Source organism: Phalacrocorax aristotelis, chromosome Z (assembly GCF_949628215.1).
Source record: "Phalacrocorax aristotelis chromosome Z, bGulAri2.1, whole genome shotgun sequence".
NCBI classification, from domain to species: Eukaryota; Metazoa; Chordata; class Aves; order Suliformes; family Phalacrocoracidae; genus Phalacrocorax; species Phalacrocorax aristotelis.
Genome location: NC_134311.1, coordinates 27,933,978 through 27,958,150, shown reverse-complemented (window position 1 = coordinate 27,958,150; position 24,173 = coordinate 27,933,978). Strand labels below are relative to the sequence as shown.

General features: G+C 38.9%; 1 protein-coding gene across 4 annotated transcripts in view; it reads left to right on the top strand.

Moving 5' to 3' along the window:
- The window catches only part of LOC142050796 (E3 ubiquitin-protein ligase KCMF1), a 53,189-nt gene that overhangs the window by 13,639 nt on the left and 15,377 nt on the right, over positions 1-24,173 (top strand). For all 4 annotated transcript variants that reach the window (XM_075079931.1, XM_075079929.1, XM_075079933.1 and 1 more), the window contains 2 exons: positions 11,305-11,472; positions 23,412-23,551. In XM_075079931.1, coding sequence (XP_074936032.1) covers positions 11,442-11,472; positions 23,412-23,551 — 171 coding nt within the window. In that variant the 5' untranslated portion in view covers positions 11,305-11,441. The remainder of the gene's footprint in view (positions 1-11,304; positions 11,473-23,411; positions 23,552-24,173) is intronic.

Below are 24,173 nucleotides of genomic sequence, written 5' to 3'. Positions count from 1 at the left end.
GTTTTCTACAGTAAATTGGTCCCTTGTTACCTGGTCTGACAGACTTAAATTTTTTTTTTTTGTCCCATGTGATGCTTTCTGTTTTAGTGTGCTGGATTAAAATCCAATTGTGTAGTGTTTTTCCTGAGAATCAGGTTTACTTTGAGGGCAGGTTTGAATGGAAATATCTTTTTAAAGCAGGTTTTTTTAACATTAAAAGTCTTGTTTAAGAGATTGAGCTAATTACAGTAAAATTACAGTAGAAAGACTACTGAAGATTCTTGAACTGTGATCTGTAAATCAGTGATGCTTTTAGTGTTTAGTGATTGAAAGCTATTTAGGAAAATGATCTGACTCATTTTCCGATAGGATGGTTAGTAAATTATTCTGAAAAGTAAGCTGGATGCATGTGTAAAGGATGGATGGGACTGTCAGGGAAGTGTTCAGAAGGTTATATTCTGGTAGTCCTTGTTTTTTTATGTATATTTGGTATAAGAGGAGAAGAAAAAAAACTACAAGTAATAAAACTAAATGAAACTCTTCCTAATGAGAGGAAGAAAGAGAAAGGCAGGCATTTGGTATGGCTGGCAAGTGGCTGGGTTGCCAATCTAGGGAACGTATGAGCAATTAGCAAATAAGTATGTGCCATGGAGGATTGGAAAGAAGGGGAGAGAGGAATGAACAAACTCAAAGCCTGACTGAACCAGGCATGAAACCTTCTCTGCTTTAAGTTAATTCATTTCCCACAGCACTTTTCTGGTGTAGCTTTCACATCATGAGCAATTGTAGTTTCTGCAGGCATGTTACCAGCCTGAGAAGCTGTTCTCTGTAACAAAGAGTGGGAGTAAAAGTGGTTGCCAAGGCAGTCTGTTTATGTTCATAGTAAGAAAAATGCCCAAGAAAGCCCAGGGTAGAACACTGCTACTGACTTAAATGAACATACTGTAGGTTTTTAACCGCCTATTGCCATTTTTAAAAATTTATGTATCATTCTGTCTTGTGTTCAGAGAAATCCTATAATTTTTACAAGTTCCTAGACCTCTTGTGGTGTTCAGGAAAGATAAATTACTTCTATGACATTGTGGTACCATTCAGAATGGTGATTTTGAAGGTAGGCTGGAAGTTTGAAAGTGTTCTTGTGCTCCTCTCTGTAAACATAGTTGGGTGATAGGGAATCTAGATATGGCTGCCTGCCATGATTCAGACATTGCTGCTTTCTTTAGTGAAGAGGAGAACCCCTTGTTCTTCTTTCCGTCCCTCTCCCAGCTGCTTTCTGGATGTGTTTTCCTGAAGTGAAAAGTCTGTATATTTCCAGACCACCTTGTGCAAGTCTTTACTGTAAGTCTTGGCTATTGTGAGATATGTAATGTAATTACAATGCATTAGTGCAAGAAGAGCTGGAACACTTGCTGCATGAAAACCTTTTTGTCTTTCACTTCTAGCTATGTGGTTGCCCAGCCAGTGCTGCTTGCTTCCTGCATTGCTGCCTGTGCTAAATCTTACCTCTTCTCTGTGCTGCAGGGGAGAAAAGGTTGCTGCGTTTGTCAATAGGAACGTTTACGAGGATGCAGAGTGAGTCTGATAGTGCAAAAGGGAGTAAAAGCTGAGTGTGTATTCCAGACGCTAGAGCTATGCACAGGGTGTACCTAAATAGAGTATTCAATTTCTGTTAAGTATTTAATTTCTGCAAAGGTAAGAATTTACAAGGAAAACTGATGAATTTTGCCTCTGCCAGGTGTGTTGAGTACTGATGTTTTTCTCTTATCTGCCTGAAACAGCAGCTCATAGAAAAAGGAGTCAGGACTATCCTATCAAGTCTTCAAGCACTTCAACCTCACTGCTCAGTTGAGCCATGCTGCTCAGTTCTCTACCATGCTTGATCGGGCATGTGTCTTTTTTCTCCTTGTTTGTTTTTCAGGGTTTTTTTGGTCACTCTTCTTAAATAACACACTAAACCAAAATATGCAAAGGTTTATTTTCTGAGGCAACTACCTCTTAATCCTTGCAGGGCTCAACAGAGAATTATCAGTTCTTCTGTCAAACTTATTTTTAAGATTTGCTCAGCATGACTCCATGTTTCTTACACCTATAAAACTCATTTGTGTATGATGTTCTTCACCTCCAGCCCAATTGTCTTTCAGCTGGTGTTTGCCTGAGCTGCATATTTCTGTTGTCTCTTCAGCCCTGAAAGAAACTCAGAAACCTGGTTCTGTCTTATCTTAAAAACTTTGCCATTGATTTTACTAGATACGGGATTTAGCCTTGTGCAGTTATTTTCTTGCTCTGGCACTGTTTACAGCTTTGTCAGTTTAAGTATTTTTCTGTTAATAGAATTCACATGCTGTTTGCCGTTTTTAGATTAACAGAGTTGTTAAATAAGATCATGTCTGGTGCCAGTTCCCTTTGCTGCCACATTAAAAACTTTCTGTGCTCTGATAAATGTGTTGCAATTTGTTTAATTTTAATGTGTTTACAGTACACTAGCGGGCTTTCATGTTGTGGTGGTTTTGATGGTCAAATTATATTAATTGAATGATAAGGGACATGTGGGACAGTATCGAATATTAAGTTATAAATCCAAATCTGCTTGATCAAAAATCCTTGCAATGTACACTGTTCCTAGTTCTACTTTAAGTCTTAAGCATGTCTGGCAAAACCTTTCACTGTGAATCACTTCTCATGACAGGTTAAGAATTCTGCTGTATTCTAAATGTTTAGATATGCTAAATATAATACTCTAATCAGAGAAGGTACTTGACATTTTTTGTTGAAAATATTGGAAGTCTGTGCTACTCTGAATGAAAACATCTTTGTGCTGTAGGAGGCCAGGACTTAAAACTGTAACCTAGTTTTGTGCCTGAAATTAAAGAACAGTTATTGAAGAGTCTGAGGATATCAAGCCTAGAAAACAATAGATTGTCAGTAAATATTAAATATGTTCTCTTTTGTTTTGGGCTAATATATCTGAAGAAAGTAGCTTGTTTCTGTTTTGTGGTGTTCCCAGTAAGTTGCAAAAGTGATAAAACAGAAGGCAGAGCAAATATTACTCTAGGAGGTATCAAACATGATAGCTGTCCTCTGATAAAGGTGGATTCCATGGTTTTTTATTTTGCTAACCAGAATTCCTTGGTTGGAAACAGAGTAGGCTAGTTAAAAATGTTCTGAGAATTGGTCTCCTGCAGCTGCTTTCTCATCTGAAGGAGTTTCCCAGGACTTGTATGTTAAAATCCTTTTTCATTCGTGCTTGTTTTCTGTATTTTGACACAGGGATGTGCATTGTTTTGTCTGTCTTCTCTTCAGTGTAGACAAGTTTGTTCTGTATTATGGAGGATGGGAAGGTGCTCTACCTAGCTTGTCAGGAAAGTAGGTTTTTTGCATTATAGGCTGTATAGTGATTTTTCATTAAATGACATCTAGATAGTAAGTCCAGAGTCTTCAGCAGCCTCTAGAGCAGTTTCTGGTTGATGTGCGTGGTGTCCCAGCAGCACATGTAGAGAGACGAAAGATCTGCAGATCTGTATGTAAAATCTTCACAAAGAAAGTGGTTGCTCTTTTTATTGTGTAGAGCTAATATATGTTTAATGTTAACAAGAATTGATCGAGGGTCATGTGTACTTGTAGAGAACTTATTTTGGCCTATTTCAGGTCAGAATAAATGAGGGATACTTAAACCTAATCTTACAGAAGTAATTGTATAGAATCTCCTTTTTCAGTGATTTGGCCCTTGGGCAAATACACTTTACAATGATTTTTGGACTGTGATCAATAAACTCATATTGATAATTTTTTGTTTGCTTGGAATTTTTTTGGAAAGGGTGATATTTAAAAGGAAGTTGCATGCACAGAGTTTATGGTTGGCCATTACGTCATCTCTCTCGGGTTGTAAGAAGACAACTTCCCTCTTTCAGCCATTTTCAGCTAAGGTGGTAGTGAAACCACCAGTGTTTCTGGGATCTATTTTTAAAAATTAAAATGTTCAATTGGTATTTATATTTGCATCAATGGTGTTGAAGTTGTTCTTGGACCTGCTGTATAAATGTCACTGGTGTCAAGGGATGCCATATAATGGGCAGTATGATCGGTACATATGAGAGAAGTTGAATCTGCCTGTGAGAGTAGTAAATCCTAAAGTAAGACTAATTAGGATTTTTTTTATTAAGATGTTGAAGAACTACAAGTACTGTGTTAGCATTTCAATATGTTTTTCGAAGGAGTAAAAACCACCCTACTTGTTACACTTGGATATTGTGACCTTCCTCTCAAAGCTGGATCTGGAGAAGAGATGTTGAGTGACTTTTTCAGTATTCAGTGAATTTTTGATGGTGTTTTAGGGAAATATAAATGCTGGTCATGTTCTTCAGCTGATTTTAGTACTACTTTAGTAAAATAACTTATGTAAGCAAATAAAAATGGATGGACTGACTTATAAAGGTTACAAATTCAAGTTAGGAAGCAGCAAAATGAAGCTAACTATCACTACTTTATTTCATCCCTTACACATAGGCCTTAAGTTTAATTACCTTGCCGGATGCTAGGTTGTCTGGGACACTCCTCCCTGACTGCCTCTGTGCACAGGATGGCCTGCTCTGAGGATGAAATAGGCATGTATTCTATTGCACATCTGGAACAGAGATATGAGGTAGTCAGCTGCGTGAAGTTCTTGATGTGTCAGAATTGGAAGGCATGGCAAACGAATGAATCGGGGAATTCCAGAGAGAAAAGGACAGTTTCATGGGAAAGGCAGGCTGTTGCTGTGGGGAGCCATCTATCTGTGCGCCCCACCCTCCTGTGCCCTAGGTGCCTGAAACTGTTCTGTGTATAACTTAAACAACTTGGGATATGAAAGTAAAAATGGAGAAGCTCCTTTTAGTAGCAGGCTGACTGGTGCTTGTGTTAGGACCAAGGCTGGAACTTGCTGGGCCAGCCATACTGCTTGATTCTTTCTTTTTAGACCAGCTGTAGGCAAGTACCAGACACTCTGAAAGTGGGCTTTATGAAACTTGTTGATGACAGGGAGATGACAAGGTTCAGGGATCTGTTTCTACTCCAGGCTCTGGAGAGGAAGGAGGATCACTGTTCAGAAAACAAAAGGCTTTTTGCCCTTCTGGTCTAAGGTAGGCCTGATTCCCTCCCTTCCCTGCCCCCTTTATTTCCAATAACAAGTCAACATCATCTCTGCCTGCAGCTTTAATCCTACTAGTTCTTTTTGCAGACATGCTAGTCTGGTTGAGGCTTCTTCCAACTCTGCTGTAGGAGGATGTTGCATGTTCAGCCCTGTTGCACATGGGATGTGTGAGGGGGTGAAGCATTTTTAGTTACTCGAAGAGTATGGGGTGTGAATTTTCTGTTCAGCACTTGGAGCTGCCAGGGTCATGGAGCATGCTGTGTGCTGTAGGTCTTATTGTTTCTTTTCACTATCTGCTTTAGTAAACACATGAGACAAAACTAACAAAAATCAAAGTTCTATGGTTTGGCTGAATTTCTTTCACAGAAACAACAGAAGTTTGTGTTCCTAGAAATGAACCTCTCAAATTAGGCAGCACTCTGCATTAAGAGGTGAAGCTATTAAACTAAAACACTTGGCGTTTCTTTTTTTTAATGTTACTGAATTGTGTGTATTTTCCTATCTTCAGTCCTAGAAACAACTGAACCACTGAAGTAGAATCCCTTGCTTTAAGGCCTGGGGTTGCCATGTGGTGTGTAAACTACAGATGAGATAGTTGATGTCAAGCAAATGTATTAAGCAAACAAACCCACTGAAAGAGTATCTTACACTGAAGTATATCAGGTGCCTAGTAATAGTAGTGTTACTTATGATCTTCAGAATGTAAAAATAAAATGCAGTGCACAGGTTGCAACCTTTTGTACCACAAAAGAGGCAGCACAACTTTTTATTTTTCACTTGAATGCTTAAGCTAGGGTTTTTGAAAGGTAATTTTGAAAGGTAGAAACCTTAATGTTTGTCCAATCCTCCTGAAATTCTTGCAGGTAATTTTGTCAGTCTTTGAGAAGGGTGAACCCCTTTATTACTTCAATTAAGGTAGGAAGAAATGCTTAAGTAACTGGCATTTTCATCCTGGAGAAGAAAACATTGACGGGCTAGTTTTGTGTTTGTGTTGGACATTAAAAAAAAAACACCACAACAGTGATCCTCACTCTGATCATGGATGAATTAAAAACAGTACCTGAATTACAGGTTGGAAGGCTGGGTTTTGGATATTCATCTGCTGGCAGGAATGTTAAATGGTGAAACTACACGAGTCTAATGACTTCCAATGTGTTGCTAAAACAAAAGAGTTTAATTCTCAGGGTTAGCACAAGGATTAAATGATGCTCTCGGGAGCTAAATGTTGCTGTCTTCACTGTTTGAATACTTCAGATGCAGGTTTCATATGTGTTTTAAATGTTTTCTAGTGATTAGTGGATGGTATTTTCTCTGAAATATGTAAAAATAAATGATACATGCGAAGTATTGATGAAGTTTAGCAGCTCACATAGCTGGAGGCAGGAGCTGGAGTGTCTCTATATAGCTTATCTTTGACTATATGTTCTTCATAAGGAAAAAAAACCTGAGTTTGCCACAGTTTCTCAGGTCATTTTAACTGGGTCAGATTATTGGGCTTTTAATATTATTATTCTGATGGCCCATATTATCTGAGGAGGCCAGGTGGGGAAAATACTCTTTGCACTGTTACACATGGGTGTCTATCCAAGGCAGTAATGGCTCAGGACATTCAGGATACTTTAATTGATGTTATACCTTAGCTTTGCTTGTAATTGTAAAATCCTGATGTGTGCAGTATTTGATCTGCATGTTTGTTCAGTGATATTCTCTATATTATGAAATGAGAGTATATGCTCCCTTTTGTCTTCCTGTTAAACCTAGGGGAAGTTGCTTTCATTTTAATTCCTAGCAAAAACAATTCTGTCATAAAAGCAAATTATCTTTGGCTATCAGGATCAAAGTATGAAAGGTGTTGGGGATTGTTTTGGGTTTGTGGTTTTTTTGTTTTGTTTGTTTTCTAACATCACTATTCAGCATGCTACATATAAAATGCTTGTGTAATAATATCCTCCATGAAGTCATTGACCTGGATTAGGGGAAGATGTGGGATGACTTGACATAAAAGTAGTAAGAATTTTGTATTGAAGGGGTAAAACATTAATGGGATTGTTAGGTATCTCCTGATTCATTTCACTCAAAATGTGAAGCTGGAGAAACTGAGACTGTTGATATTGTGAGGGAAATCTGCTGAAGAAATTTTTCCAATTTGGAGTTTGATAATTAAAATGAACAAAGCTCCTTAGGCTTTTAGCACAATGCTACCCTCTAGCGGAAGAGTGTTGCATTAAAAACCCCAGCGTTCTTTGTCAGTGAGCAGCCAGGTTTCAGTTAGATGTGTGGGGTGGATGTCATGCAGTGTATGTGGGTACTTGTATAGTAATAACAAAGTAGAAGAAAATTTGAGGAAGTCAATTCTATCGTCTATGACAATGAAAATGTAATCTGTAGCTGAAATGGTTGTTTCTTACTCTGATCATTCCAAATCGTTGTTTTGCAAAAGGTGAATCAGAAGTTCTCATGGAACAGCAATTCATTCAGGTTTAATTGGATTTCATTCAAGGATTCTTTTAAAAAAAGTCAGCATTTCTGACTTGCATGAAATGTATGCTGAGAATCTAAACCCTTGTCATGCATTTTTCAGGCTCTTTTGGTTGATCGTTTGCTTCTATTACTCACTTCAAAGTCAACCTTTCCAGACCATGTTTTCTTCTCAAAACCTGTGATTAATATGGATGCATCCGGTTTAATCTGACATTATTCACAGAATCACAGAATCTGAGATTGGAAGGGATCTCAGGGATCATCTAGTCTAACCTTTCTAGGAAGAGCACAGTTGAGACAAGATGGCCCAGCACCCTGTCCAGATGACTCTTAAAGGTGTCCAACGTGGCCAAATCAACCACTTCCCTGGGGAGACTATTCCAATGGTTGAGTGTCCTCAGTGTGAAAACTTTCCCTCTGGCGTCCAATCAGAATATCCCCAGGAGCAACTTGTGTCCATTCCCCCTTGTCCTCTCTGTGTGACTCTGTGTAAAAAGGGAGTCTCCGCCTTCTTTGTAGCTACCCCTTCAGTACTGGTACATGGTGATGAGATCCCCTCTGAGCCTCCTTTTCTCAAGGCTGAACAAACCCAGTTCTCCCAGCCTATCCTCATATGGCAGCTTCCCAGTCCTTTGATCATCTTGGTGGCCCTTCTCTGGACCCCTTCCAGCCTGTCCACATCCTTTTTGTGTGTAGCGGGGACCAGAACTGTACACAGGACTCCAGGTGTGTCCTGACAAGCGCTGAGTATAGTTGGATGATGACATCTTTATCTCTGCTGGTGATGCCCTTTTTGATGCAGCCCAGCATCCCATTGGCCTTCTTGGCTGCAGCAGCGCACTTTTTTGTGTGACATTATTGGTAATACCAGCTGTATGTGCAAATATAAGGTAAATGCAGGGAAATCTTCGATAGGCGTTTGGTGAAAGACATGCTGTGCTGACTGGAATATATTATCTTCGCGTGTTTGGGGTTTGTGCAGGGAAAAGAAATGCACTTCTGGAATTTCAGGTGATGGAAAGATTAAAGTAGAAAAAAATTAAAAATAAAATCAAAGCTTTGATAAGGAAAAAAGTCTTTATAGTAGAAAGAATAGGGTGGGAGGGCATTATTTGCCTGGGTATTTCAGTTTCCAGGTCTCAGGTTGGATAGATGGGTGAGATTTGGCAGTAAAATAATTGGCTTGAAGAAGAACAGGAAAAACTAACGGACATGACTTTGAGAATGTTGTAAAAAGGGAAGAATAAGTGATGTGACTTCTGGAAAAGAGGTCCTACTGGATTCAGGAGTAGTCTAGGGATTTCAGCATGGGTTTAGCTCCCAAATGCAGGCTTTTAATTTAATTATCGTTTTCCCTTTTGTGGTTTGTATTTTCTGCTACACAAAAGGTTACAAAAGTAATGTAGTGATCCCCTACTGTCAACCTGTTTTTCGAATGGGAGGATGTGGTAGTTGTGGGAAAATATTAACCCTGAGAAATGTGGAAAGTGTGCTGTCTCCTATAACTTCATTATTCTCTTGGTCTGACTTCACCAGCCGTAGTGATGTGTTATGGTAATGTTAGTTTTTCTGTTTGAATTGGTTACCAGACTTTCTGATAACCGTTCCTAAGAAGGAATATTCATCTGTTTGAAGGCCTTGTTGTTGTACGTTTCCATTGCAAATGTTCTTGAGTTTTAAATAAGAACATTATGTTGTGATTATGTCTACAGCTGATTTTCTCCAAAGTTAGTATAACAAATTATATGGGGTTGCAGTTTGGAATGATATGGAGAAGTATTGGCATGAAGAAAACATGTAAATGGAAACTTCTTAAAAATGCCTGTGTTCAAGTAGGAACAATCTAGATGTTTGAGAGAACATGTGACAGGAGCAGTTTAACTGTTGTAAAGAGGCTTACATCTGCGTTACATCAACTGTTTTGAGCTGAAAAGAAAAAAGTGGTAAAAAATTACGAATTGGAGAACCATGGCTTAATCCCTCATCTGGAAAGCTGTTTGTATCTGACAGTTTCTAGGTTAAACTAGTCTGCTCATTTCAGTATGTCTAAGTTGGTGGTCAGCTGTTTCCTAAAAAGTTTAGTAGGCGGCAAAGACTTGCAGTGCTGCCAGTAACTGGTGTTTTGTTTATAGTATGGATTGTTAGGGAGATATGGATGCTGTATAGGTAAAATTTTGTAGGTCTATATCGGGGGAAAAAGCAAACAAACCAACTGAAGCAATGAAATTCATTCTGCAGAATTAACAATCAGATGTTCTCAGAAGTTAGGTTGCTCTCAGTGTCCAAATCATCAAAGTTTGTTACAGATCCCTCAGAGTTTATGGATGAAACTTCAGAGAAAAGCATGTCAAATGAGAAAGATTTAAAAACAAAATTTGAAGATGGTAATGGGGCCATCCTCAAAATATACTTCTTTGAGGCTATTAAATATTCTTGAAATGTTTTCTTCTAATATCCTATTTCATGTATAGTGATGCTTTCGAAGTAGATACTGAGTGAGGCAACTAAAGAAATAGGTTCAGTATTCATATAAGCATGGTGCTTAGACATTAGAAAAACTAGATAATGTCTTAAGCTGTCCCTGTAGGTAAAGGAACTAAAGGAAAATTGTCCACTGTTCATCTAAATGTGATGATGCAATTGTTTGAACAAGTAGCAGACTTAAAACGGGTTACTTATTCTTGCATTCTTGTATTACATCTGGTAAAGCTTTGGGTCAGATGCTGCAGAGTGGAGTAGCACAACAAAAAAATGCAAAAAAAACCTCTAACTAAATCAGTCCTCTGGCAGTTAAGCTTAAAAAAAGTTAGGGAGGTGGGTAATGTGACTATTTCATTCTGGCAGTTTTGTTTCTCTAAAGTTGTCTATGTTTGTGCCAAGCTATGAAGAACGTGTCTTAGCTGATGCTGAAAGAGGATGTTGATCAAAATACTGCTTGGTTGTATATACTGGTTTCTTTTGTGGAGGCCCTTAATTTGCTGCTACAATTGGAGAAGGTTTGTGTTAGACTTGACAGGTTACAAGACGATGACACTTCTGCAAGAGATAACTGAAACCACACAGAAAAAAAACTAAAACCTTTGGAAGCTTATAAAGCCTTTCACTGAACATGCAGTGTCACTACCTAGCAGTGCAAATACTGAGCTTCAGAAAGAAATAGGGTGGAGAGAACTGATGCAGCCTAACTTGAAAAAAACACCTTAATTTTTTTCTGTTAATTAAAATGGAAAAAGGTCCTAATTTTTATCCACATGGTGTTCTTCAGAATTAGTGTTAGGAAGTGTGAATCTAAAGGCTGAAAACTAGTGGATTTTTGTCAGTGGTTGGTTTGCTGCTTGTTGTTGATTTTTTCCTCTCAATCAGCCATTATACTGTTTAGCTTTTAAGAGTGTTTGGCCCAAGATTCCTAACCAAGCAGTCAATACTAGTAGGTAAATGTGCCTGTAGGAAGGTATATCCAAAGATTTTATGACTTAACCTGTTATTTCAGGTGCTTGAGTCTGCCTTTATCTTAAATCAAGAATTCAAGATTGTATTTATCTCTTTAAAAGACACAGCTCTCCCAAAATCACATTTAAAAACTGGGTCTTTTGTCAGTGGCACATGTCAGAGAATGCTGCCTCCTGTTAGTTGTTGAGAGGCAATAGCAAAAAATCTGCCTTTTATTTAAAAAAAAAATGTTTTTATTGCTGTTTTAAAGCAACTTTATTTGTTTACAGGTGTCAGCTGTGATGCATGTTTAAAAGGAAATTTTCGAGGCCGCCGATACAAGTGTTTAATTTGCTACGATTACGATCTCTGTGCAACTTGTTATGAAAGTGGTGCAACGACGACAAGGCACACAACTGACCACCCAATGCAGTGCATACTAACAAGAGTAGATTTTGGTAAGTGATAATTTCAAGCTCTAGCAATTTGCTGCTATGTTGTCTCTACAAACAATATGGAGTTTCATGTTTCTACTTATTAATCAGTTCCCCCGTTAGCACACTGAAAATAAGAGCAAGTTCTCATCTTCTAAAAAACAGGCCTGTTTTCTCTGGTTGTTAGCATACAAGAACTGATTTATACATTTCTTTTTAATTGGCATGTATATATTTTTGATCTCTCTTGGTCTGATAACACAGGTTAAATAAGACTAAATAAGACTAGTAAAGATAATTAATAACAATGACTGTTCCTAATTAACTTCCAATTCAGAAGATGTGGTAGCCTTTTCCCCCTTAAGCTTAACATAAGTGCCACAGTGTAAAGTGGAAAAATCCTGGTAAGATTCTGTAGGAGTGTTATTCACTGGTGGCTTATATGGGACTGTAGGTAGAGCAGGGGTAGTGATGGGCTGTGCTGAGTATAAAAGATTAGTGGCAAGGGCTAGCATGTAGCCGCCTTAGATCTTCAAAGGAGTTCAACTTAAGAGTTATTTCTGACTGTAAAGCCATGTCAATATTTAAGATACAGAATAATTGTTCTTGTCTCCTAGTGTGCTGCTTGTTTATATTGCATCATATTTGTAACACGTTGTAACTCAAAAGATAGTTCTGTGACAAACCACTACTCTAAGGTGTTGTATTTCACTTTTATGTTGAGCCCAGACTAGCATTTTAATGACATCTTTTTAGCTATTCTGGTTTTATTGTTCTTTACATTTAAATTCTTTAAATGCGATGATTTCTTAAAAGCTGAAGTCTTATGAATGGTAAATTATTTCTTCACCTTTTTGATTAAAACAGAAGGAAAATCTGCTTCTTTATTGCTTTAAAGACTAGGGAGTAACTATATAAATATGGAGTTGGTTTCTCAAAACAGCATTTGAATGAATATCTCTTTCATTTCCTTTTAATTCTCAGGCTTCTGCTTGCAGTAAGACTGACTGGTCATGACTTAAAAATATCCAGACCCTGGGAATCCAGGGTTTGGAAGAAAATAGAGTGCATTATCAAAAGCGCATGCTACTGTTTTAGCGTGCGTATTTCTTCATGGGCTTCTTTTTTTTTTTTTTGTCTCACTTATTCTAAGATAAAAGTCGCTGTGTACGGTATATTAATTCAGGATTCTGGCCACTGTTTGAGATGCACGGTTCAAACTCCTTAGCCCCTCAGTAACTGTTATTCTTGGATATTACAGATGGGCTAAAAGGACATCATTGCCATAAACTTTAAATCGTCATCATAGGGGTAAGAGGACTGAAACATGCTAACATTAAATGTCAAAGCTTTCAGTATACTGCAGTGAGGAACCTTGTTCTAAATAAAACTGTCTTAAAAAATACGTATCAAAAAACCTAAGAATATCTAGGAAATGTTTTGTCTTGCAACTTAGATACTTCTCTTTCTGAATGTCTGTGATAAATGCATTAAACCAAAAGATATATTTAATTCGTGTATGTTGTAGGGACAGAGAGGGGTTAATTTTTACTATTTAAGGCTGCATGAAGAATACAGATGTTGAGGTGGAAGAAAGTTCATAGTGAAGTATTGAGATGGGTAATAGGGTTCCAAGGGTCACTTCTGCATTGCTTAGTGTTTATGCCACTGGACTTTTTAAACTAAGAATAAGAAAACAAGCTCTAGAAATTTCGTACATTTTGATACCTGAGCATTGCTCCCACAGAACCAGTGGGGAAAAAAATACTGCAGTTCAGCTCTGCAGCAAGACTCCTAGTTTGATTAACACTGTAGAACAAGAACAGGAAAGAATACCTTACCACCGTATTGTGAACTGCAGCAAAGGCTGAGTGCTAGTGACCTTGTAAGCCTGTACACTGGAGAATGGATTAGGGAATATTTATAAATAACATATTCCTTGGAGCTCAGGAAGGTCTGTGACATCATTCTGAAAATGTGTTTTGTTTTACAGTTCCCTGTAGAATGTAAGGCATAAAGGACTGTGCCTTTACAGTATTGTACAGATGCTTAGGGAAACTATGGTAGCTTTTCAAAGGACCTTGTGTAGCCAAGGAGATCATGTGACTTTGAGGAACATCTAAAAAATAAGGAGTGAAGGGATGTTAAGTTTAATTAGAAAATCAATAATGAATGGTAGAACTAGTCTAGAATGACCTATTTCAGAGTTGTCAGGATAGCTGTACTAGTAAATATTATAAGTAACCAAGGAAGCAGATACTAATGGGTTAAAAGAAAATAATCTGAAGGGGAAGACTGGCAATGTAAAACTAAATGGCATAGAAGTGATGATGTCTTCAGTTACTTCCTCTTGAGATGGGAAGTCAAATGAAGGGAGAATGTTTTCTAACATATGATGGTATGAGTAGGGAGTTTTTCTAAGTAAGGAAAACTTCAGTAGAAAGACTGTATGAAAGGCTGTTGGGTACATGTGTCAGCTGTAGTTTACCTGGCCATTGACAAATTCAGTACCGTTGGCTGTAATCAGGTTTGATTCAAAGATATGAAAGCTGTTTTTAATAGGAGTAAACTTAGGTTTTGGTCATGGTGGGGAGGGACGTGCACAGCTGGTAAAGGATGAACATTTTACCAAGGAGAAGGAAGGGGAATTAGGGATCCTTCCATTGCAAAACTGATGCAAGCACTTCAGAGGAAGTCAGCGTCATTTTTCTGATTTTAAAAGTGTGGGTGGGGATCAGTGAGTCATTTGCTCAAGGTCCATCAGCAGCTGAGGAAAAGGACCCTATACTTACCATTACCATTCTGGCCAGCACTGTCTATACACAGAGAACTGTGGAGTCTCCTCAAGTACTGGGTGCCTAAAGCTGTGACCAAGTTCAGGTTTGTGGTGGACAGCTAGTCACATGGATGATACTATGTATCTGGGTTTGTTTCAGCATAGAAGTTAACATATTGTTTACCTCCATGAAAATTCTGATCAGTTTTTAGGGTTTGTAGCTACTGTAATAATGTTGCAGAGTATATTGCAAGAAAATGAACTTCATCAGGTGAATGAACTTCATCAGCTCCTCTGAAGGAGCTTTTGTTGTCATCTTGGTATTTATTTATTTTTTTCTCCCTGAGACTCAGATTAGTATAGGAGCCCATATGAGAACACTGAAAACAAATAAAAAGTCCTAGAGATTTCTGGCTACCCGTGTGTTCACTCTTGTACCATCTGGTTGACATATTTGTCTTTCAGGAGTCAGTGTATGACTTAATATTAATTTTGAAGCAAGATGGAATCCAGAACAATGGCAGTACTATTGTTCTTCAGTCCCCAGAAGAGTCACTGGAAAAAATGCTTAAAAACACACACACACACACCCCCAAGATTGACATGCTGCTATAACAGGGACAGAGCTTAAAATAAAATATGAAGTCTCATATGTAATGACAAGTGGCCTTTAAAACACAAATCCAATTAGCTTATTTCTGAGGGGTCAAAGAGTAGAATTGTAATAGGCCTGTGTAAAGAACAGGAATGTGCTTACCAGGCAGTCATTGTACTTCTCTGCTTTTTGTAGGACAATTTGTCAGGACAATGGAGAAGTTCAGAGCAAATTTTCCGATTTTCGTTCTCCAGTAAAAGAATCCTAAGCTGTTAGGATGCTTTATGATTTTAAACATGTGGCTTGCACATTATTCCTACCACTTTAAAGGGGTTACACTGGCAAAGAAATAGTAAGCCAAATTGTTAGTAGAATTCTCTGCCAAAATCATATCATGTTACTTATCAAAGTACAGAACAAGCGTACCTTCACAATATCCTGCCACCTTTTGTGCCTAACTCTTAGGTAAAGGAGGCTGCTTAAATAACAGTTGTCTTGATATGTAGTGTGATGTCTGACTGGATTCAGCTTGAGCATTTTGTGATATTTTTTTTTTCTTCCCCAACTGCTAGAACAAGATCTGACTGGTGAGTGTGTATCTTGCTAAGGCAGAGCAGCGTAGAATAGTCTAGTTTGTTTGGAGGGGGTCTGTGGACATCATCCGATTCAACCCCCTGTTGGAAGCAGGGACGGAAGTTGGGCTATCCCATTGAGCTGTCCTGAGTATTTCCTTCAAGGGATGTTTCAGCACTTCTGGGCCACCTACTCCAGCGTTTAGTTCCTCCAGTGAATGTTGGGGGGTTTTGTTTGTTTCCCTTTATCCAAGCATAATTTCCTCTGCAGCAGCTTGTGCCTGGAGCCTGTCACCATGCTTCCTTTTGAAGAGTGTACCTCTATGCTCTGAGTGACTGACTACTCCTCTACAACTACTTTTTCAGTACAAGAAGTTACAAACGAGATCCACCTTGAGCCTTCTCTGGGGTGGATGAACCCCATTCCTTCAACCGTTCTTACGTCAAGTTCTCCAAACCTCAAACTGTTTTGACAAATGTGTGCACACACACAACACACACAAAGCACATGCACACACCCCTCCTACCCCAGATCCTGTTCATTTTATTTCAATGTGGTTTGAATTGGAGAGACCAAAACAGAACCTGGTGTTACCTAACAAGTGCCAAGTAACATGGGATAATCATGTCCCTTGATTTCATGGCCATTCTCTTACCAATTTAGCCCTGGTCATTGTCTGCCTTCAGTGATGCGGGGCACACTGCTGACTTGTGTTTGGCTGCTTGTCCACTGGGATCCCCTGGTCCTTTTTAGCAGAGCTGCTCCCCAGCTAGCTGACCCTGCCTTTGGGCAGCAGCTGCTGTTTTGGCACTGGTCAGTATTGGCAGATGGGCTGCAAATCCTCTCTCATCTCCATTAGTATCTGTGCTCATTCATGGCTTCAGCATGTGGTTCTTATTGTTGGGGAGCGGCAAGAGCTAGGCTGCTCCACAAGGAATAACAAACCTGAAGCTGAAGGTGACCACAGCACAGGTGGGGGCAGTGTTCTCACTGACAGGGTGTGCAGGGCAGCGTTGGTAACGGAAGCAGGTCCTGTTGACAGTCCCAGGCAAAGCAAGTCCCAGTGAGCTCTGGGGTCTGTGCAGGAAACCAGTCTAAGGCAGGAGGAGGGCTGGGTGCAGCTGCAGCATAGTTCATGGCCAGATGGTCAGACCTTGGATGTAGCTCATGGGCAGAGGGGATGTGTGGAGGTCTACTCTGAGGCTGGTCAAGGCATCTAAGGCCTGTTGGTCAGCTGAGGGCCCTGATGTGTGCTGGGGAAACAAAACACCCAGCTGCTGCTGGATGAATAACTGAATACCCACCATGTAATCACTGTCAGCCCTGGCAGCGTGTCTCACATGCTTGTGCTCTTGTGCTGCCTTTGTAGTGAAAGTGGAGAGCTCCAAGTGAGGTGAGTAGCGATCCCACCTGTTGAGAGTAGATCCACCCCAGTCTGTAAAGCAGGACAATGTTGGTGATTAACAGAATATTAGAGTCTAGGTGAGTATTACAGCTATATCACTGTGTATCTTTGTTTCATAGAATCAGTCATAAGATAATTCTATTTGAAAAGGATCTTTGGAGGTTGAGGTGTCTGGTTCAACCTTCTGCTCCAAGCTGTGAGGTCAGACAAGGTTAGTCAGGGCTTTACCCACTTGGGCGTTGAAAACCTCCAGGAATGGAAACGGCACAGGGACTGTTAGGGTATCTTGTTCCACTGCCTGTCTGCATGCGGGAAAGTGTTCTTTATATCTGCTTGTCCTCAGGTACTGTGAGGAGCCTGGCTGTATCTCCTTGATCGTGTCTCTGTAGGTATGGGGGCAGGTGTTAGGTGACCTAAAGGTGTCTGCTCCAGGCTAAGCCAGCAGTGGCCCTGCAGTGTCTCCTTGCAGGGTGAGTGCTCCAGACCTGCCATCTTAATGGTCTTCTGCTGAACTCACTTCGGTTTGCCTCCTCTGTACTAGGAGGCCCCAGATGAGTTGCAGTGCCTGGATGAGGCTGACAGGTGCTGAGCCAAGGGGATCAGCCCTACTCATACTGCTCTAGGCACGTGGCTGGCCCCTGCTCAGCTCGCTGCCCCTCCCTGCACCCAGCCCCATCTCTGCAGAGCTGCTTCCTGGCCCTGCAGTGTCGCTGCCCAGGTCTGTCTGCCTGCCTGGGGCAGGGCTGGGCCGAATTCCGTAAGATTCCTGTAGGCCTATTCATTTAGCAAATGTTTATAGTTAGAGGGTAGGTAAGCATTATTTCTTTAAGTTTATAGCAGAGTACCTAGGAGGTTTTAGAATGTACTTTGTTCAGAAAATCTGCAGCAAAGCAGAACTAACAGCAATTTTAAGGGTAATACTGTTTTTGATAGTATGGCTGCTTGATCGGTAATACAGGGAATATATGGACTTTGTAAAATGTGGTGTGTTGCCACCATTTAGTTTCTTCAAAGATTGAAAAAAAAATTCATCAAATACACTGCAAATTGTATAACGGCAACATTTTTGTTTATATGTATATATTAAATTGAAATTACATTACTCATACGAAGAAAAGTGAAACTAAAATTCCTGACTGCTGTGTACCCTTGTAAAGAAATATGTCTTAACAGAAAGCAAGGACAAGCTGTTATAAAATGTAGTTCTGAATCATTATTTGAAAGATTGATTTTTATCTTGGGAATCCTACTGTATTTCTGTCTCACTGCTAACCTCCTGCCAAGTTTAAGAATGCGTTAGATTTAGATATCAAATACCAGCAGTCAGCAGCTACGGATGGATAATAAAGCAAAACTCACATTTTTGGTTGAGTTTTCACATTAAATTTGGTTGGTTTGGTGTCACACACCCCACCCCACTCCCCAAAAGAAGCTGTAATATCTAAACACTGAGCTTGAAATCTAACTTCATGAACTATTGTTGATGCTCCTTTAGACACTATTCTGATCCTTTTACTCCTTTGTATTCTTGCTGTGATTGGTAAGCAGTGTGGGTAATGAATATTCTCCTAGAGGGATGGGATTTAGTCCGTTTTTCTTTTTTACTAAGCAACCTTGTCTTCCTGGCTACTTTGATAAGAGGGCTTTAGAGATCCAGAGGAGTGTGAGAGTTATGGACTTCTGCTTTTGTGTAGGACAGTATTTGGAAACAAGTAAAATACACTATCTGAAAGATTTCTTTGTGGACAGAAGGGGTAATTCTTTGGTCACAGGCCTGTTGCATCATAACAGTAATACAACTGTAAATGAAAAGATCAATACAATTGTAGATTGCCTCACTTTGCAGCCATGGAGGCATGGCCTTTTCATTTTTTTCCCACGCTACCTCAAATTCTTAGGGTCTTCCTTAGGAAATGAGCCTTTGCTAGTCAATAATATAACTGTGTTCATAATTTTTAGGATTTTTTGATGTACTTGTAAAAATGAAACAGGGAGAAAAATATCCATTCAGTAACTTCAATCAACACTAAAGTTAGACACAAAGATTCATATCACTTAACGCCTCTTTCTTCTTTAATTTATGTTATAGTTTAAAAAAAATTTATTGGTGACCTGTATTTCAGTTTAGAAAAGGGACAGATTTTGATTGTAAGAGGTGTGGAGAGATTAAAGTTCAGGAGGAAAAATGAAAGGGGGTATAAAACTTCCAAAGGAGAAACATTTGGATTAGCCAGTGACTGATTTAACTTCTGACAGGCTCTTTTTTTTTTTTTTTTGGCATATGCATCTACACTTGCTGTGTATTATGAGAAAGATGTGGAAGGAGATACGAGTGGGAGAACATGCAGGAGTATGATCAGGAGGCTGGAAGGAACTGAAATTTTCTTTTTAATTAAGAAATGGCTTGTTTCGTGTTCTATAAAGGCAAGGACCAGAAACAGAGGATTTGACAGTACTGTCAGACTTCTTCCCTCTGTGATAGAACTGTGTGGACTGCTGGAATTCGTCACACCTGGACTGAGCTAACAACATATCTTTTCCTTAGATATTTTTACCTGCCTGCTAATCAGTTGAGCACTCTCTTGAGATTGGTTGTGGCCCTGTGCCCTTTGCTCAGCCGGGAAGTTGGGGTCGGTACTTCTTGAAAATACTTAGATTCATGAAGTAGTGAGGTTTATAGGTAGAGTTCTTTAGACCACCATATAATTTTAATGGATTTTTTTCTTCTTAGAGAGTAGGTGCAGAAGTTAACTTTAATATGCAAATCCTCTAAAGAATAAGATGATTTTCCCCTTTTTCCATTAGCTTGCCCCCTTATCATCTTGTCTTATCCAGATCAGTACATAAGATGCCAGGACTTGGAAAGTCCCAGAAATTATTCTGCTCAGCTAGAAAGAGTCCTCAAAGGAATCTTTTACATTAGTGTACTTGCGTGTGTGTGTATTGCAGTGATTGCAGTACTGCAGTGATGGAAAACTGAAATTCTCCAATCGATAAATAGGTATTAGGTCATCATCATAAGTATCATACCAAAGCTTGGGGAAGACCAGAGGATCAAGTAAACAAAACTGTCGTTAGCTTTTGATGTGTTTGACTGGTATTCTTGCTGTTCTCGCAAGTATGCAGATTTTTTTTTTGCAGAAGTTATGATTGAATTATTGAGTTTCAGAGAACAACATAGTGTTTGCGTGTGCTGATATGTGCAGATGAAATGCAGTTAAATTTAGAATTCTCCTTAATTATTTAGTTCAAAAGGTTGGCCATCTTACTTATTTTGTTCCCAGAATCTTTATTTAAGTTCCAACTCTTGCATCTTTAGGATATTGAAAAAGTGAGAACTAAAGCTTGTTTCCTCTATGTAATGACACTGTAGAAGAAAGAATGCTTTTTAAAGCTTTCCTTTTTGCTATATACTGTAGCAATGTGTGTAATGAGCTGCTTTAATTAGAATTTTTCTTCATATAATTGCAACGAGGATTGTCATCCATCTTCATTGAAGCATTTTGCCTTTATCTCCTCTAGACAGCCATGATTTTGAATCCTTCATCTTACAAATAAATTTTTCTGAAAGAATATCTGTTCTAAAGTCTGTACGGCTGATCCATTCAGAGACTGTTTTAGTGACTGCTTAGAACTTCGTCCCATGTAAACCTTGTTCGTGCTTTCCTCATTTGAAACCAAGACATATGTAAACTCTTCATATTCTAATATGCTGCAGCATATTGGTAATTTTTTTTACCTCCACTCAGATTTTTGGCTACATCAGAATGCGAGTCTGAATGTGATTCTTGGAGGAACTTTCAGAGGAGTACTTAGTGAAATATGTACTGAAGTGGCACTGCCTAGGAGCTCCAAAATCTTGAAGTTCTGTGAATTATGTAGATCTTCTGTGTGTTGTATCTGAACCAGTCTCCATAACACCTCAAACTTGGAGCAACTTAATTTTCATATAAGTCTCTATTCCATATCATGTAAATAAGAGGAGAATGGAAGACTTGGAAACAAGTCTGGTCACCACCTGGAAAATACGTGTGCTGTAATTTTAGAGAAGCCATTCAAGTCAAAAGATAGTTGTGCATGTAAGTAAATCTAATTGGTCCATCTTGTAGGATGATGTTGCTTAACACCTGTACGTAGGGACTGTCAGTTCTGAAAGCTAATGGTGTAATACTGTGTAAGACCGAGTTTTTCTGGTCACCTGCCAGAGTAATTGTAGTACCAGTCCATTCATACAGAATAAACACAAGCTTACTGTGAGTAATGTATATAAAACTACAGATAGTTTTAACAGCTTTGATATAGGGAAATCTGCTGCTGTTCCTGTTTTTGAGGATTTAGAACATACTCTAAAGCTGATTGATACTTAGCTTATAAACCAAACAAGCAGATTTAAGAGTTTATAAGAAGCTTTCTTCCAAGCTGGTAGTATTTTTGTCTTCACTTGAATATGGAATATTTAAGTGTTGGCCAGTGACCTCTCCCACAAATATGGGAAGGTAGACCTTCTTCATAGAATCATAGAATCATTAAGGTTGGAAAAGACACTTGAGATCATAGAGTCCAACTGCTAACCTATCACTGCCAAGTCCACCACTAAACCGTATCTTCAAGCACCAATCTTCATAGCTTCACTGGTTCTTTCCATGGATTTATAGGGGATCAGGCAAGGACAGTTGTTTTGAATTAAGACATACTGCATGTCTTGTTAGGATGCCAGCTGAATGCCTGACAGCCTGTCAAGGAAATACCCATTGTTGATGTGTTGGTTGACTCGGATGATTTCAGAACTGAGTCCTGACACAAGTTCCTTGAACAAGGACCTTGGTATTTCCCTCTAATAATGATTCCAGGCATCTGTTTGTGGCAGTAATATACAGAAGACTTTTGGTTTGGCAGGGATGTGGATGCTAATCTTTTGGTCATGTGTTCCAACTTACATTCATGCTAACTTTCAATTTGTATAGTTCTCTGTATTGATCATATCTGATATGCAATTCCATTCTCTAATGAAAAGTTACTTCTGTGCCTTACTTCAAAAAATGTTTAATGGAACCTCAAATGCTGCTTTGGAGAACTAGAGGCTTAATTGACTGGGAACTTCTTACTTCGGAGAGTTGGACATAATGTTTTCCTCATTTATGTGAGTAAATGAACCTACATTCAGGATGGTACTCAGCCTTAGTGAGATCGTTATTTTGACGAACCAGTTAAAACGCTCAGTGTGTCGGACACTGTTCTTTCTTTGGCAAGGCTGTCTGTCCGCTTGGGCATTTCTTACCATGTCTGTTCATGGGGTATCTTTCATCTTTCAGCATTTAAATTCTCTGGAAGCAATTTTGAAATAAGGGGACTAGGAACCTACTGAACATAAAGGTTATTCTGCAGTGTATTCAGTCTAATTTTGTGTCTTTAACTCTGCGTACTAGCATGTTATTGAGAAGTTCATTTCCTGTATTGCTTCTGGAGTGTTAGCCCTCAAAACCTAGTTATATGTAAAATACTAAATATAGTGGATTATAGAAATGTATGTTTTTAGCTTAAGCATCATCTCTGTAAGGCTGCAGAAACAAAAATGTTGTTCTGGTCTTCCCAGTCATGTCCTTAAGAGAGGTTGGTAGCAGATGTCATAACCCTTAGGAAGCTGTGACTTGAACCAGCAGAAGGACAAATCCCTAACACATTAGGTAGATACTGCCTTGTGGTGCAGAACATCAGTTCCAGTGTCTGTTCAGACTTGTTCAATTTTTCATTCATAGCAGAATATTCATAATTCTTTGAAAGTATTTTTCAGTTACTTCTCACTGATTCCTAGCAAAAAATGGCAGTGAAAAGATTTTAAGTGTCTCGCTGGAGAAAACCACACTTTATATCTTGGTGTGAATGTGAAGTTTATTCATGTTTCCTGTAGGATACATAATACCTGCAGAGGATGAGAGGGAAAAGCATTCTTTCATTGCATGATTTGATAAATTTTCACAGTAAGTTTGGGTAACTTCTGTGTTAGCAACTTGAAAGTGCCTGCTTTTCATCAGTAGTGCTAAGGTGCTTAAATTCAACACACCTAAAAATTGCAACCAATATTTAATCAGATTCCTTTTTCACTATCTTTTACATTCTATATTTGAGACATTTGTAAAACTACTTCTTCCAAAGGAGTGGGTTCAGCTATGGCATAAATTGTGATATGGCGTCACTAAGGACTTCCAAGCTGTAATCTAAATTTTTGAGATATTGCTGATCTCAGCTTTTGAAAACTCACCTTATGATTGAAAAACATCATAGGGTGACTCTGGGATAAGAGGGGTGGTGGAAAAGGGAAGGTTTGGCAGCATCATCAGCATCATAGGAGTCCTTGCTCCTACTGAATATTAGAAAACTGTTATGTTTGATAATAAAAATGAAATGCAGTCTGTCTAGTTTTTATCAGTAATTGAACCCTTCTTGAATATTAGCCTATGGCCTTTATGCAAGATTAAAACAGCCATTTCAGTTAAATACTAGATTAATTTGGCAGTGATTACATTGACGCACATTTATAAACGGAGGTTTACAAAAACAAAATTAATGATGCTACTGTTTTTAAGTAATCTCTACTTAAACACTTTCTGTTCCAGATTTGTACTATGGTGGAGAAGCTTTCTCGGTAGAGCAGCCACAGTCTTTCACTTGTCCGTATTGTGGGAAAATGGGTTATACGGAAACATCTCTTCAAGAACATGTTACTTCTGAACATGCAGAAACATCAACAGAAGTGGTAAGAAGTTTCAGAATTGGCTTTCAATTGTGTTGGAAACATATTAAAAAGCATCTCTTCTGGAGAACTGGTATCCTGTACTTTTTCTTTCTTGAAGCATGAGTTCATTTAAATGCTTTGTAAGAAGACATACCTACATTTGACGGTGACATCAAAATTCTTCTGTTTCATGGGTGTTGTAACATAATGAACATGTTTCTTCTTTTATGGTTGCTGTTTGGTTGTCCTGATGTAAAGGCTGCCATGTTTAGGAGTTTATTATCCTGTAAGACAAAATTTAGAGTGTTCTTATTATCTTAGCTGTGTCTCCCTTTTCACAACCAGTATGTAGTTGTCCTGGAAGCTCATAGCTGTGCCAGTCTTTTGTAACTTTGAGAGAGGAAGACATGCAGACAGTTTTGGTGTGTGTTTCAGATAGCTTTTGTAATGGACCTGGTATATTTATGCAGCAGAAGTTGTCATTGCTTTGAAACTATTGCTGTTAAAGCAGGGTTCCCCCTCCCCATCCCTAGCCATTAGGACACTTGACATGGTTAAAAACACACTTGTTAAACAAATGTCAACAGAAACACTTTAATCTGGGGTGTTAAACTGATTGTCCTTAGGAGTAGGAGAAACTAGG